The sequence below is a fragment of the Antrostomus carolinensis genome, unplaced genomic scaffold (genome assembly GCF_000700745.2).
Source record: "Antrostomus carolinensis isolate BGI_N321 unplaced genomic scaffold, ASM70074v2 scaffold34, whole genome shotgun sequence".
Taxonomy (NCBI): Eukaryota; Metazoa; Chordata; class Aves; order Caprimulgiformes; family Caprimulgidae; genus Antrostomus; species Antrostomus carolinensis.
This window is the reverse complement of record NW_010311173.1, coordinates 32786-46303: the sequence shown is the minus strand read 5'-3', so window position 1 is coordinate 46303 and position 13518 is coordinate 32786. Positions and strand designations below refer to the sequence as shown.

The window sequence follows — 13518 nt, the reverse complement described above, 5'->3', positions numbered from 1 at the left end:
GCTGGATGACTGAACTGCAACCACAGCCTGAAGGCTGCAACATGAGCACTGTACAGGGAAATGCCATAAGGATAGAAAGATTTAGAAGCTGCTTTTGTCTGGAGGCTGGATTAGATGACCTCCTGAAGTCACTCCCAAACTCAAGTGAAACCTTATGATATAATTCCTAGTCAGAGCATCATGTTTGCAATGGGACAAAGAGTGAATAGGTAGATCCAAATTCCAGCAAACTCCTTGCTTTCCTCCATCTCCATATTGCTTGTTCAGATTGACCAGTGCACCTTCCTCTTACTGACTTTTGTGAGTTTTTATTCTTTATTCTTATTTTAAGGCTTTGCAGAGAAATGTTCAAGGTTGTTCTTTTTTAAAGTAACACAGTAGGTTTTTTTGTTTGAGATGCAAGGTGCTGATTATGAAGCTTTTTTTAAAAAAAAAAAAAAAAGTATCTGAATAGTCCACCAGTCTAACTCTGAAATAAGTGTCAGGGAAGTATTGTTACAGGTTTAATACAGAGATATCACACAAAGAGAAAAGCATGGTAGAATATGGGCTAGAATAAGAATTCTTGCTCCATTCTTTTCAGTGTAACGGCTACTGTTACTTGTAGTTTTCTGAGTTTATGGCCCTGGAACAGGAAGTCTTGATACATTTTATAGTAAATGTTCAGGAGTTTGGTATATGTGGTTTGAAAAGATTCTTGCCATCTTTTCTTTAAGATATTTTGCACCTTTGCAAATTTCAGCCATATAGAAACCTAAGTTAAAAAAAGGACAAAAAAAGGTTACTACCAAACCATACATCTTCACCTTCTCAATATCTTCCAATGTCTGCTTCAACATTTTAAGTCCTATCAAGAAGGCATATATAGTTATATTCCTGAAATTATTAATGTAATTTATTTCTGTATAATATTATCCTCAGTTATTGGATGGGAGCTTAGCAGAATAGATAAAATTAGTAATGATTATAGGAACACTGATATTCTAGGCTGCATATATATTGGCAAAATGTATATTCTTGTCAGAACTTAATAAAAGTCAGCCTACTTTTCAAAATGTTTAGAACCAAAGGAGAATGTACTTTTCTCATTCTGAAAACATAGAATGTGAAAGATAGAGGCGTGTTCAGTTAGCAGTACATCTTCATGTCTGAAAGAGATTAGTTTCATTTCTGAAGCCTTGGAGTTGGACAAAAGTTTTGTCTAGTACCTTAGATAGAAGCTGTGACAAGGGACTAACTAAAAATAACTGTAATTTCAAGGCCCTAAAAAGTTAGTAATGAGATTTCTTGAGCTTTTTGGGAGAGATATCTCTATATAGATGGCTTTTCCATTTGAGTTGTTTTGTTCTCACACAAATCTGTGGTGTCCTGACAAAAGCTAATCAAAATCCTTCCAATGTTTTTTTTTAATAGTGCTTTGTATTAAATACAGTATAAAAAAATGTTCCTTGCTCCTAAATTAGCTACTTTTGGGTGTCTGTGTCCCATTCCCTGTGTATACTTCTTTCCAACAGTGTTTTTAATTTTTTCCACTTTCCACTGAACAGGTTAGCTGAAAGATAACCTTTTACATAAACAGTTACAGACATGACCAGAAGTTTGATTAAAATATAACTGCATGTAGAATATGAGAACATGCTTTTAAAATTTGGTATGAATTTCAATTCTTTTATGTTCAGTGATCTGTTATCTACTTGGGACAAATTTTATGGAGAAAAACAGTCTGATTGGCACTGATTTAGCTTCTTACCCGTATGGATTGTTTCAAGGGTTGTGTGAGCTAGATCTTAAATGAAGAAGTTGATTAGAACTGTAATTTTTATACTGCCATTTTTATGTGAGAAGTATTTTTTATTTGGGGGGAGGTATGCATGAAAAATTGAGTTTAAAAATATCAAATGGATATTTTATTTATGTAGCTGCCAGCACATGGGCAAATTTTCTCTCCTGTTAAAGAACTCAGTAACTAGCATATTCAGAAACATGTACTATACTGGCTGCCTGTGCTTTATGCTGCAAAATAAAGAATAATCCATCTTAACTAATTTAGTTGAATACAAATATAGTTTACTAGGGTAGAGGAACTGTATCCGAGACACTGACATCAATGAACTGGAAGTGCTATGCAGTGATCCTATCTGATCCCCTGTTATAGTGCAAGACGTGATTGAGTATTCACAACGGAAGCATCCTTTTGACGATATGGACCAAAAAACTGCAGTAGGCAGAAAAGCACAGAAATTTTTTTCTGCAGACAAATGTGAGAGAGATTTAAGAGCTCTTGACTGTATGTGCTGTAAAGTGTTTCCCCTTCTGTAATTCAGTAAACTATCTTTGAGGTATTATAATCATGCCTTTTGTTTATCATGTAACACGGTCTTTTCTTTTTCAGATCTAATTCAGTTACCCAGGAATATGATTGAAAATAGTATGTTTGAAGAAGAACCCGATGTGGTTGACTTGGCGAAAGAGCCTTGTTTACATCCCCTGGAGCCTGAGGAAGTGGAATATGAACCAAGGAGCTCCCGACTCTTGGTGCGTGGCCTTGGAGAGCATGAAATGGATGATGATGAAGAGGATTATGAATCGTCAGCAAAATTGCTGGGAATGTCCTTCATGAACAGAAGCTCAGGTCTCCAGGATAACATGTCTATGTCTAGACAAAATCCAAATGGATCATGTTCAGCACTCTCTACAAGGACCTTGGTGGTCTGCACAGTTGTTCTTGTGATTGCAGTTTCATTTATAATGGTGATTTATCTTCTTCCTAAATGTACCTTTACCAAAGAAGGCTGCCATAAAAAAAATCATACAATGGAACTAATATACCCTTTGGCAACCAATGGAAAAATATTTCCATGGGCAAAAGTTAGACTTCCTCCTGATGTTGTACCACTGCATTATGATCTTGTCTTGCAGCCAAACCTAACTACTCTGAAATTTGCAGGCTCTGTAAAAATAGTGGTTAACATTGTCCAGGCAACTTGGAAGATCGTGCTTCACAGCTCAGGTCTTAATATCACCAAGGCATCAGGAGAACATCAAGCAAAGCCAGTTGAATTCCTGGAATATCCGTTACATGACCAGATTGCGGTCATGGCTTCTGAGGCTCTCCTTGTAGGACAGAATTATACTATCAACATAGAATATTCATCTAATTTATCAGATACCTATTATGGCTTTTACAAAATTTCTTACAAGGATGAGAATTCAAAGCAAAGGTACGCCCACAAATGCAGCTTCTCTCTTCTGTTACTTCTAGATTGTGCTTTGATAATAGAAATAACAAGGGCTGCTTTTTCTATTGGATGTTTTGTACAACTAAATCCTGTTCAGCAAAATTGATCTTTAATCTCCTGATTAATTTACCTGAAAAATGCTCATGTCTTTGTTGGCACATAATTGTCATTGCAGTTTTTCTAGAAACACAGCTGTGCAATAAAAAAAAGACAGAAAGAGCAGTATGGGTCAGGACCAGCTGACAGAAAAGTAGTCTTGAAGGGCCCACAAAACAACTACTAAATAAAGACATAAAACACTTACTAGCTTGTGCTAAGAAATGCTAAGATCTAAAAAAAAAAAAAAAAAGTTAAATGGAATGTAAATGAAAAAAGCAAGAAAAAACAATGTTATCAGTGTTACAAATCCTTGCAACAACAGAGAGTTTGTATGGAAATTCCCAAAATATTTTTTCATAAGGGCAGTTAATGACAGAACAAGGGGAAATGGCTTTAAACTGAAAGAGGGGAGGTTTAGATTAGATTTTAGGAAGAAATTCTTCACTGTGAGGGTGGTCAGACACTGGAACAGGTTGCCCAAGGAAGTTGTGGATGCCCCCTCCCTGGAAGTGTTCAAGGCCAGGCTGGATGAGGCTTTGAGCAACCTGGTCTAGTGGAAGGTGTCCCTGTTCATGGCAGGGGAGTTGGAACTAGATGATCTTTAAGGTCCCTTCCAACCCAATCCATTCTATGATTCTATGATTAATAAATAGATTTTGTTTCCTGAGAAGGAAAGACAGAGCTTACAATTATCACCACCAACCCAACCTTTTATGAACTGACAATATAGACTTGAAATTGTTCTCTTGGAAGAGGGTCATGCTGAGATTGTATTTATTTTCAGTAACTTAAAACAAGACCCTTCATTGAGCTGTTGCAAACATTTTCAGTGAGACTTCTTGAAGAATAAAACACAAGCCTGCCAAACTTGGTCATAATTTTTCTCTCTCCAGTGGGATATAGTAACTATACACTGCTAAAGTTTGAATTATTTGAGTCCCTCAGTGATAGCTCATCTTTAAGAAAATAAACAAAACAAGATCATCAGTGTAAGGAGTATTTTATAGACTGTTAGGAAGTCGCCTAATGTAAGAATGATGTGTTTCTATTGTATTCTCTATACAAAACCCCAGGATATTTTGTTTCAGATTCAGCAGGCCTCTCAAGGCATTAACAATAGACATCTAAGCCAAAACTTATGTATTATTTTACTAAAGTGTACTCACAGTTTGCCTTTAAAAGTCCCTATATCTGGATCCTAGTGGGTCTATGACATAATGCTGAAATGTACAAGAAAAGTTAGCTGCAGCAGTTTTCAGATATATGCAAAACCTGGTGCATTCAGATGAACCGTGGAACAATAAACAGGTTCTTGAACTGGTCAGCAACTGACATAAGGGAGGAACTCCCTCCTCTTTAGTCCTTAATGTTGCTGTCTGTTGGTCCTCATGTGAAGTAGTCTAACAGCCTTTCATTAAGAGATCAAGAATTCTAAGAAATAAATTTGGGTTAAAGTATTACTGACCTGTTTCAATTTGCCTGAATCTCTGATGAAGGCGTATGTATTTTACTGAGTTGCAAACATAGATGACTGTTCATATCCCCCCTGGTAAAGTTCTGTTGATAAGACTCTTACAAAAGGGTTATTGCTGAACATATACTAAAATGTTATAGTGTATGCATGATCATTAGAGATAATCAGTTACCACTTCAGAAACTGCTGATACGCTTCAGAATTCCATCGTTGCATAAAAATGCCACAAGTTGTTCCTCTGTTGTGGAATGTGTTGAATAATAAAGAAACACAAAAGATGTAGATTGCGTCAGAAGAACATAACCACATGATAAAATGAAATACAGCTAAGGAGCATATCACAAACATTAAAGACATGCATTACCATGAAATGGGAGTAAGAATACAGTAAGTGTAGAAGGGAAAAATAACTTGAATGATTAGGCTCTTTTTGAATTTCCATTTTTTTTCCTATTATGATGTAGTTAAAGCTTTGTTTTCTTCTTGTATTTGCTGTAGTGGAAAGACAAAGTGTAATTGTTCACAGAGGAAAAAGATGACCTGTCAGCAAGTTCTTGAGTTTTTGTCCCCCTTCAGTCCAGTGCTACCTGCTTTTGTTCAGGAACAGGATATAGCACATGTTGTAACTTGTGTGCTTTTCAGTAAATCCTTTTCAGCTAACACTTTGCTGATATAATCATTTGTATTGCCTTGCCTGCTTCTTCTATTTCCAGGGGCTTTGTCTCTGTATGCTTAAAGTCAGTGATTTTACAAATGCAGGCTACTTTGACAACCTCTCTTGTTATTGCATCTTCTGTGTAAAACTCAAGCTGTCAAACTGCTTTTGAAAGAAAATGTCTTGTCTTCTAGTTTAGTTTTATTTTATTTTGAATATTTTTTTTTAAGTTGCCACAAAAATGTTAAAATTATGAAATGGCAAAATAACTCACTGTTACCAGATGCAAATTTTAAAAAAAATTATTTATTTGCTCTTCTCTGCTCTTCCCATTAGGTGGTTTGCAGCAACTCAGTTTGAACCTCTGGCAGCAAGATCTGCATTTCCGTGCTTTGATGAACCAGCATTTAAAGCTACTTTTTTAATCAAGATCAAAAGAGATGAGAAACTTTCCACTCTGTCAAATATGCCAAAGGTACCTGCTTTTGTAGAGGAATTTTAGTACAGCTGCTGCCTAGGTAATCTATTTAAGTGCTTAGCATTGTGGTTTTGTTGCATTATTGTCCATGGGATTGGCTTCAGCAGATAAGCTATGAACTGTATGATCTTAAAATAAAACAACTGTCTCTTCCTCAAAGACTTGAGCTAAGTGACCTCGCAGAGAAAACAACTGTTGGATGCAGTGCACAGTGTAGGATTTATTGTAGGGACAGTTGGATGGCTATGGAGGGGATTTCTGTTGAATTTAAATGAATCGTTATTTTATGGGCATTCTGTTGTTGGTTACTTCAGTCTCAACAGCCCTTAAGATTCTGTGCTGAGTCTGCTGATACTGCATATGTGCAGAATACTGGAATATCTTTATCAATAGTTTGAATAACTAGCGACAGTCTCTGTGAAAGATATGCCTGATCTTGAAAGATGCGTTTTTGAGCCTGAACAAGGGGGAAGTAGGGTATGAATACACAGTCAACCCCAGAATATGAATGTGGGATCTGAAATTCCTTCACCTAGATGTTTTCAGGCAAAATTTTGTATGAGCATATCTGAATTTTATGGTGATGCTTTATGCCGTTAAGTGTTTGGAGAAACCTTTATAGAATTCATTTGGACAGACCAGAAAGACTAACTTATTACATAGTCTGTGTCTGAATTAGGACATCATCAAGACATTATGACCATTTATCACCCAACAGAAACTCGTTAATTTTGATATTGCTCTAACCAGTAATGAAAAATTACACCCTTGGTGTTAGTGGGACACGCATGTACACTGTGCAGTTTGGGTTCCAGAAAGTTGTCAAAAAGTCTGGTGCTGAGGTAGCTACCCTGTTTTTGAAAAACAAGCTAATAACTGCAACCTTATGAAATAATATCTTTTTTACAGTGCACTAATGTTTAAGTTCCTGGAATTGTGGTTATTCCCAACCATCACTTTAACAGGGTTACAACACTTTACATCCAGGCCTAAGAACATTCTATTTGCTGCTCTTTTCTTCACTGAAAGAAGAAACAGACTCTGCTGGACAACTCTCCTCTTTTATGTAAACAAGAAAGGATGCTCATTCACTTTCTTCTGCTAGGAGTCGGACAAGTGGCTAAGGCAACTGTCAACAGCTTCCATAGTGTACAAAAAGTAAGCTATGGTTTAGCATTGGTGCATGTGTGCAGAAGACATTGCTGAGCTAAATGCACATAGTTGCTAGAAGTCTATCCTGTTCTTCAAAGTACTTTCCACAGGTGATGGGTACTCTGAAAGACGAAGAATATTTTTGTTTTCAACTCTTCTATCACACCACACTACCAGAGACTATTTACTGCTACCTTAATCCTGGTATATTCTATATGTTCTCTTGATCATCTCTAATGACATCATTATAAAGAAGATGAGAAAGGATATTCTTTGACAATTTTAATCTCTGTTAGCTTACACAGATTTATCCGATATACCTCTGGCATCTAACCCCTTTGTTGCCAGCTTGACTGATGATTGACAGATCGATTGGAGGCAAATAACCATCAGCTCTTCTTCATTGTCATTTGTGGTTGGCTATTCAGGGAAAATGGTTGGGGACAAATCAAGAGTAAGGAGGGTGTTTCCTGGTGTTGCTAGATTCTACTATTTTGATAACAATTAACTGCCTGGTGTCCTTTAGTGTGTCCACTAATGCCCACTGTGGTAATAGACTTCTCCAGAAGAATAAGCAAGGGCCCTCACAGTAGCATCAGGGATATCTACTTCCTTTGTTTTTTCCCCACTGTATGTGGTTGTGCAGCACCTTCTCGTTGCCTTCTTCAGTAAATGCTTTGTTGAGTCATTTAATCTCTCCCCTCTGTCACCTTCCTTACTTTGTCCTATGATTTCACTCAGATTTCATGTCTTTTGTGCAAGGTGTTTGTGCAACTTTGCATAGACAGGAAGAAGTCATCTGGCAAGCTGCTAGGTATGTTTGTAGTATTGGACAAGTCTGTGAGATTTCAGATTGTGTCTTCATGCAAACTATGCAAGTGAGTCACCTGATGCAGTGAACAGTGAGTGTCAGTAAGTATGAGCAAGCTTTTCAGCCTTCCTGAGAGAATCTGCAGAGAAGCTCAAGTGCTGCCAACTTGAGTTAACTGGTCTGACCAGCATGCCAGAAAGGGCAACTCTGTATTTCTTGTTACTATCTGTTGCCAGATAATCTTCCTTTACTTAGTCTGGAAACTGCTGACTCTCACACCTGACATGTGAATTAAATCTGAAAAAGACAGATTGTTACTTGCCTTAGTCTTGCATCCTCCCGTAACTTCTGCCTTGCATTGGCAATCCTGCAAAGCATATACCAGTGAGATTCGGTGCTTAGGAAGGAGCTGCTCCCCATCCCATCTGTCCCTGCTCAACTCTGAGTGCTGTTGCAAAGCAGCCAGTAGCTGTTTTGGTGCTGCCTGTGGATACTAATGTTGTGTGGATACTCGATGTGTATGCACGATGAGGAATCATCCACAAAAAACTTACTGGTGAGCTGCCTTTACTATAAGGTCATTAATGCACCTCCTTCTTCCTCCTTACTTCAGGATCCATTTACATTTAAGTTTCTAGCTTTTGCTGCAGAGTAGCATTCATTGCATTGCTTTTTTATCAAGGAGATAGGAAGCTATTTGAAAAATGAACATTTGGGAGGTGTGACCTTGTACTCATTTTACTTGCAGTGATAAATGGATTGGTATTGCATATCTGTATCATCTTAAACAAGAGTTTCTGTGAAATAGTATGTACCCTCAACAAGCTTTTCTTGTATCAGTGAGTTCTCTTATAATCGTACCCATTTTTATATGCAAAGCTTCTTTTAATTGACAAGTTTTTATTATTTATTTCATAGTTTTTGTCCCTGCTCTCACCAGTGCTCTAACACATGCTGAATGCTTGCAATTTAGACTTAGCCTGAATTAGATATTCTGGTAGGTACTGTGGACTCCCAATGCAATAAGTACAGGCTACTGAGTTGATTCTTGTATGCATAAAGAAAGAAATGTGAAAAGTGAGTAAAAGGATCATGGTGTCCTCTTTAAGGTTGACAGTTAAATTTTCAGTGGCAGTTAAAGCATTGTTTGGTTTTAAATTATCTTGTCTAAAACAAAGGTTATTGGTTTTTAAAATGTTTGTGCTTTCTGGAAACAAACTTACGAAATTCCAGATGACACATGAACTGCCATCCCTGTCTCCAGACTTTTACCATTCTGTACTACGGTGCTTTTAAACATTTTGCTTTATTCTTTATGTAATTTATGTTTTTGAAGTACTATGCAGAGAAGTACTTTTAGGCATATAGCATGCCTTTCCAGGACTAATACTAAAGAAAAACCTATGCACTAGAAGCAATTTAAGATACATCATGGTATCTTCAGAAGATTGAGCAGAGAGTTGCTTTTGGCAGTTTGTTGAGAAAAATGGGCATGTTTCTGCTTTGAACAAACGGAAACATCAGATTTTCTTCACTTTTAAAAATACAATCTCTTTTAATTTGTAAGGGTATGCATGAGGATTTTTTTTTTGTTCTAAAATAAAAATTATTAGAACAAAAATAAGTAAGTCTGATTACCTAGTTTTGAAGAGGCTTCTGGGAAGAGATAAATGTTTAACTTGTGCAATACCAGTATTTTTAGTCTATACTGAGCTGTTTCTGATCTAGCTTAAAGCCCTCTTGAATGAATGTTAATCTTTATGTTGACTTTGGATTATACTGGGAGTTTTTGTGAACTAAATGATATTGATAGTTTCTCCAACAATGCAGTTGTTTAATAATAGTAGATAATAAAATCTTGACAAATAATTTTGGGTACGTAGGCTTAAATGTTTCATGTTTCCCTAAGTCTGGTTACACATTGAGTAGGATGTGAGTATCAATCCCACTGAAACATAACAAAAATGTAAAGATGTTCTGCAAGTTTGCTTATAAACTGTTCCTAGTGGGAAGTAATTCTTTGATTTAACATTGATTCCTTGCATGTATGTTCTTTTGTCTGCGTTAATAACAATGTTTTCCTTTCACCTGCAGAAAGCCACTACTCCCTTGACAAATGGAATTGTTCAAGATGAGTTTTTTGTGAGTTTGAAGATGAGCACCTACCTAGTAGCCGTTGTTGTTGCAGACTTGAAAAACATCAGTAGGGAAACTAATGGGAGTCTGGTACGTTTGTTCCACTTCAAGTTCTCCTTCACCCCTCCCAAGCCAACAACAAAACAGAACAAAACCAGAACAGAGCAAAAAAAATCTCCAAACCAACATGAAAACTCTGTCTCTTTTAAATTTATTTTATTGGTTTTATTATACTAATCATAGGTAGTGGACAAAAACCATATGATATGGGTTGGACTGACTTTATAACAGATTGAGAAGACTTATAGCAAGGGACTCTGCATCAGATCTTGATAGTGGAAATTTACAACATGTGAAACTCCCAAGAGCTTTCAGAGCTGGAAGCTTTAAACTTTCAGTTTTAATCTTAATCTATGAGGGAGTAATGTCATGCAGACCGGGATTTGTTCAGATGACATACAGAAACATTACAGTTCCCAGTGAAGCCTAGAGACTATTTCGAGCAGTGCTGCAAATATGTTCTATACCTGCAAAGATAGCCTACCAAAAAAAGAGCATGCCCTGCAGTAAACCAGAAAAGCGAATTTAAACTAACTTTAGCTCTGTATTTAGTCACTTGAATACAATGATTTCACTCTGGGGTTTTTGGGTTTTTTTCAAAGGTTCAAAAAATCAGTTTGTCCTGTTTGATCCTTGCCCTTTGCGAGGATATGACCTTCCAGGGTCAGTGGGCAGTTCCTACAATGTGTGCAATTAAAGTAACTGAAGAAAAAACATGGTAATATTATGAGATACTCCTTAATCTTGTTTTAGGAAGTGCAGGAGTTTCTTGTGAGCAGTGATTTTTATTACTCTCTAGTAGGAACTACCCCTTTGTGGTGAAATGTCAGAAGTACCAGTACCTATCTAGAAAGAGCCAGAAAGAATAGTGCTAGTAGCACTACAGAAGAAGAAACCCTCTCTTTAGTCCAATATACAGAATTAAAGATTTTCTTCAGTACGCATAGATTCTGACTTGGACAAGGATTTCTAATTATAGCTGAATAGGACTGACTGTTTTGTCTAACCTGAAAAGTTAGACCACTACTTTTTTTTTTCTTTGTAGCGAATACTAAGTTATGTGTTTGCAGTGTATTCTAGTAAAACCATATAGCCAGTTCTTTATCAGGCAGAAAATTGATCAGCATACACGCTTAGTGTTCTCAGAGAGCCTCAGGAAACTATCTATGTGATGTGCTTTGCTTTGTTCATAATATTGAGATTAACTTGCGTGGATTGTCAGTATTTCAGAAGTATTTTATGGCAGAAGCATGTAGGAGAGGAGATAAAGACTCAGTGATGTATTCTAAGAAAAGTGATTCTTAACTGTGCTTCCCCTTTGTTCTGACCACCAAGCAAGATTTGGCTGAGCTACGCAAGTCGAGTAGACCTTTAGAAGCCACAAAAGACAAAGGATCTAGCAATGTATAAGAGCACTTGCCAGCTTACAGGGCGAAAGCACAAGAATGCTCGTACCAAGAAATGCCAGAGTCTAGCTAGCATGTTGTTCTGTTGCCAACAACAGAAGAGGCCAAGGGAGACTGTAAGAAGGAAACATGTAATATGTTCTCAAAAGGCTTCCAGCAGTTTGTGGCTGGATGATTCGAAGAATTTGAGCAAACCAATTCACACAGAATAAATTTATTGTCATGAATGTTAAGATATCTTAGAGTTGAAGTAAAGTTGCTTTGTGTTCCTAATGCAGTGAAGGGCTTTTATGTTTTGTTTTTGAGCTTAAAATTTGCAACTAATAATACTTTTGTACTTCTAGGAACACTAGATTAGATCCTTACTTGTATATGCTTGGTTCAAACTCAAAAAATATTTATTATTTCAGATGTTATTTGGTTTTTGATTTGTAGCATAGTAAGAGGAACTTTTTTTTTTTAATAGAACTGGAAAATTAATCTCAACATATTTTCTGTTTGTGTGTGAAAGGGCATCCTAAACCCAGATTAACCTGTAAACTAATCAGAGTTGTTTTCTTGATATAGTTACATCAACATGAACAGAGGGAGACTGTAATCTCTCAATTTTTATGAATGCTTCTTATATCATGTCTAATGTGGTCCTGCCTTAGATAGGGGAACGGATGAACCTTGTGCTACTTATTATTTCTTGAGAGAATTTATTGCATATTACACTAGTGTTATCATATTGATAGCCTAAGATTATGGATTAATTGAGGTATGCAGGGAGGGTCACTTAGTAACTCACAAGGGAGTAAAAAAGGAAATGGTTGAATTTCTGTTCATGTTCATCCTTTTTGAACACCTTTCTTAAAGGTGTCAGACTTGAATTGTTCTTCCAAACACATTGGTCAATTGGATAGTCTAAATATAGACTAAATATTGACTAGTGAATAAGTTCTAGTAAAAAATTAACTATGTCCTATCTGCTTCAGGACCTTCTGCCAGCTCCTCTTTTACTCCTAAAGCTTTTGTAGCCATACCTTTCAAAATCTTTTCTTTGTTTGGATTAGGTATCTGTCTATGCCTTACCACAGCATCTAAACCAGCTTGGGTATGCCCTAAACACGGCAGTGAAACTTCTGGAATTTTATCAAAAATACTTTTTAATAAACTACCCTCTTGAAAAATTAGGTAAGTTATTTTGAACTCTTTTTTTTAAAACAAAAGAAGCCCTAATCAATTCTGAGAAATGCAGGGGAACTTTCATTCTGGAAAGATGTGCTTAAAAAAAGATAGCATAAAACATCTGTGAAAGATTCCCTCAAAATTATTTAAAAAAATAATTAAATGTTTGACTGAGTATGAGTATTAAGCTGGAAAGTTTTGTGAGCTTTTGATACCAGATTGCTTAAACTGGTACATAACATCAGAGAAATAATTCAGTGTAAATTTAACATGATGTACCTTGATAGGGAGATACAGAAGTCTCAGACTGTGAATCATGTTCACCGGTGCAAAATCTGCATCCTGACTTCTCAGCATGTATTAGTTTGACAAATGAAATGCAGTCTTCTAAGACATTACTTTCAGTAGGCAGCCCTATTTCATCATTATTTATGTGCATCCAAGATCTATAGGCAGTGTCTATGAAGTGCTTTAAGTTGTTTGTGTAAAAGAAGCACAGATATAAATCTATGAGGCTTCTGTGTTTGAGGTGGAATCCTGTGTCTACACCACAGGATTTAAATACCGAGGTTTTTAGGGGCTATGTAATAGAATAGGCAAACTTGAAATACAGAATTGCCTTAACTAGCAGTTTTCACGTCTTCTTTCAAATCTTTTCCAGATCTAGTAGCAATTCCTGACTTTCAGTCCGGTGCAATGGAAAACTGGGGCTTGGTCACCTTCCGAGAAACGACACTCTTGTTTGACAGTAATACTTCTTCAATAAGGGATAAAAAGTTAATAACTGCAGTGATAGCACATGAGCTTGCTCATCAGGTACTAGGTTGGGGGATGGATT

The 13518-nt window shown here is 36.6% G+C and overlaps 1 protein-coding gene across 1 annotated transcript in view; it reads left to right on the top strand.

Moving 5' to 3' along the window:
• Positions 1-2382: 2382 nt before the first annotated feature.
• Positions 2383-13518, top strand: part of LNPEP (leucyl and cystinyl aminopeptidase) — a 36994-nt gene continuing 25858 nt past the window's right edge. The window contains exons 1-5 of the mRNA XM_010166627.2: positions 2383-3221; positions 5804-5942; positions 10003-10134; positions 12566-12686; positions 13342-13496. Of these exons, the coding sequence (XP_010164929.1) occupies positions 2416-3221; positions 5804-5942; positions 10003-10134; positions 12566-12686; positions 13342-13496 (1353 nt within the window). The 5' untranslated portion in view covers positions 2383-2415. The remainder of the gene's footprint in view (positions 3222-5803; positions 5943-10002; positions 10135-12565; positions 12687-13341; positions 13497-13518) is intronic.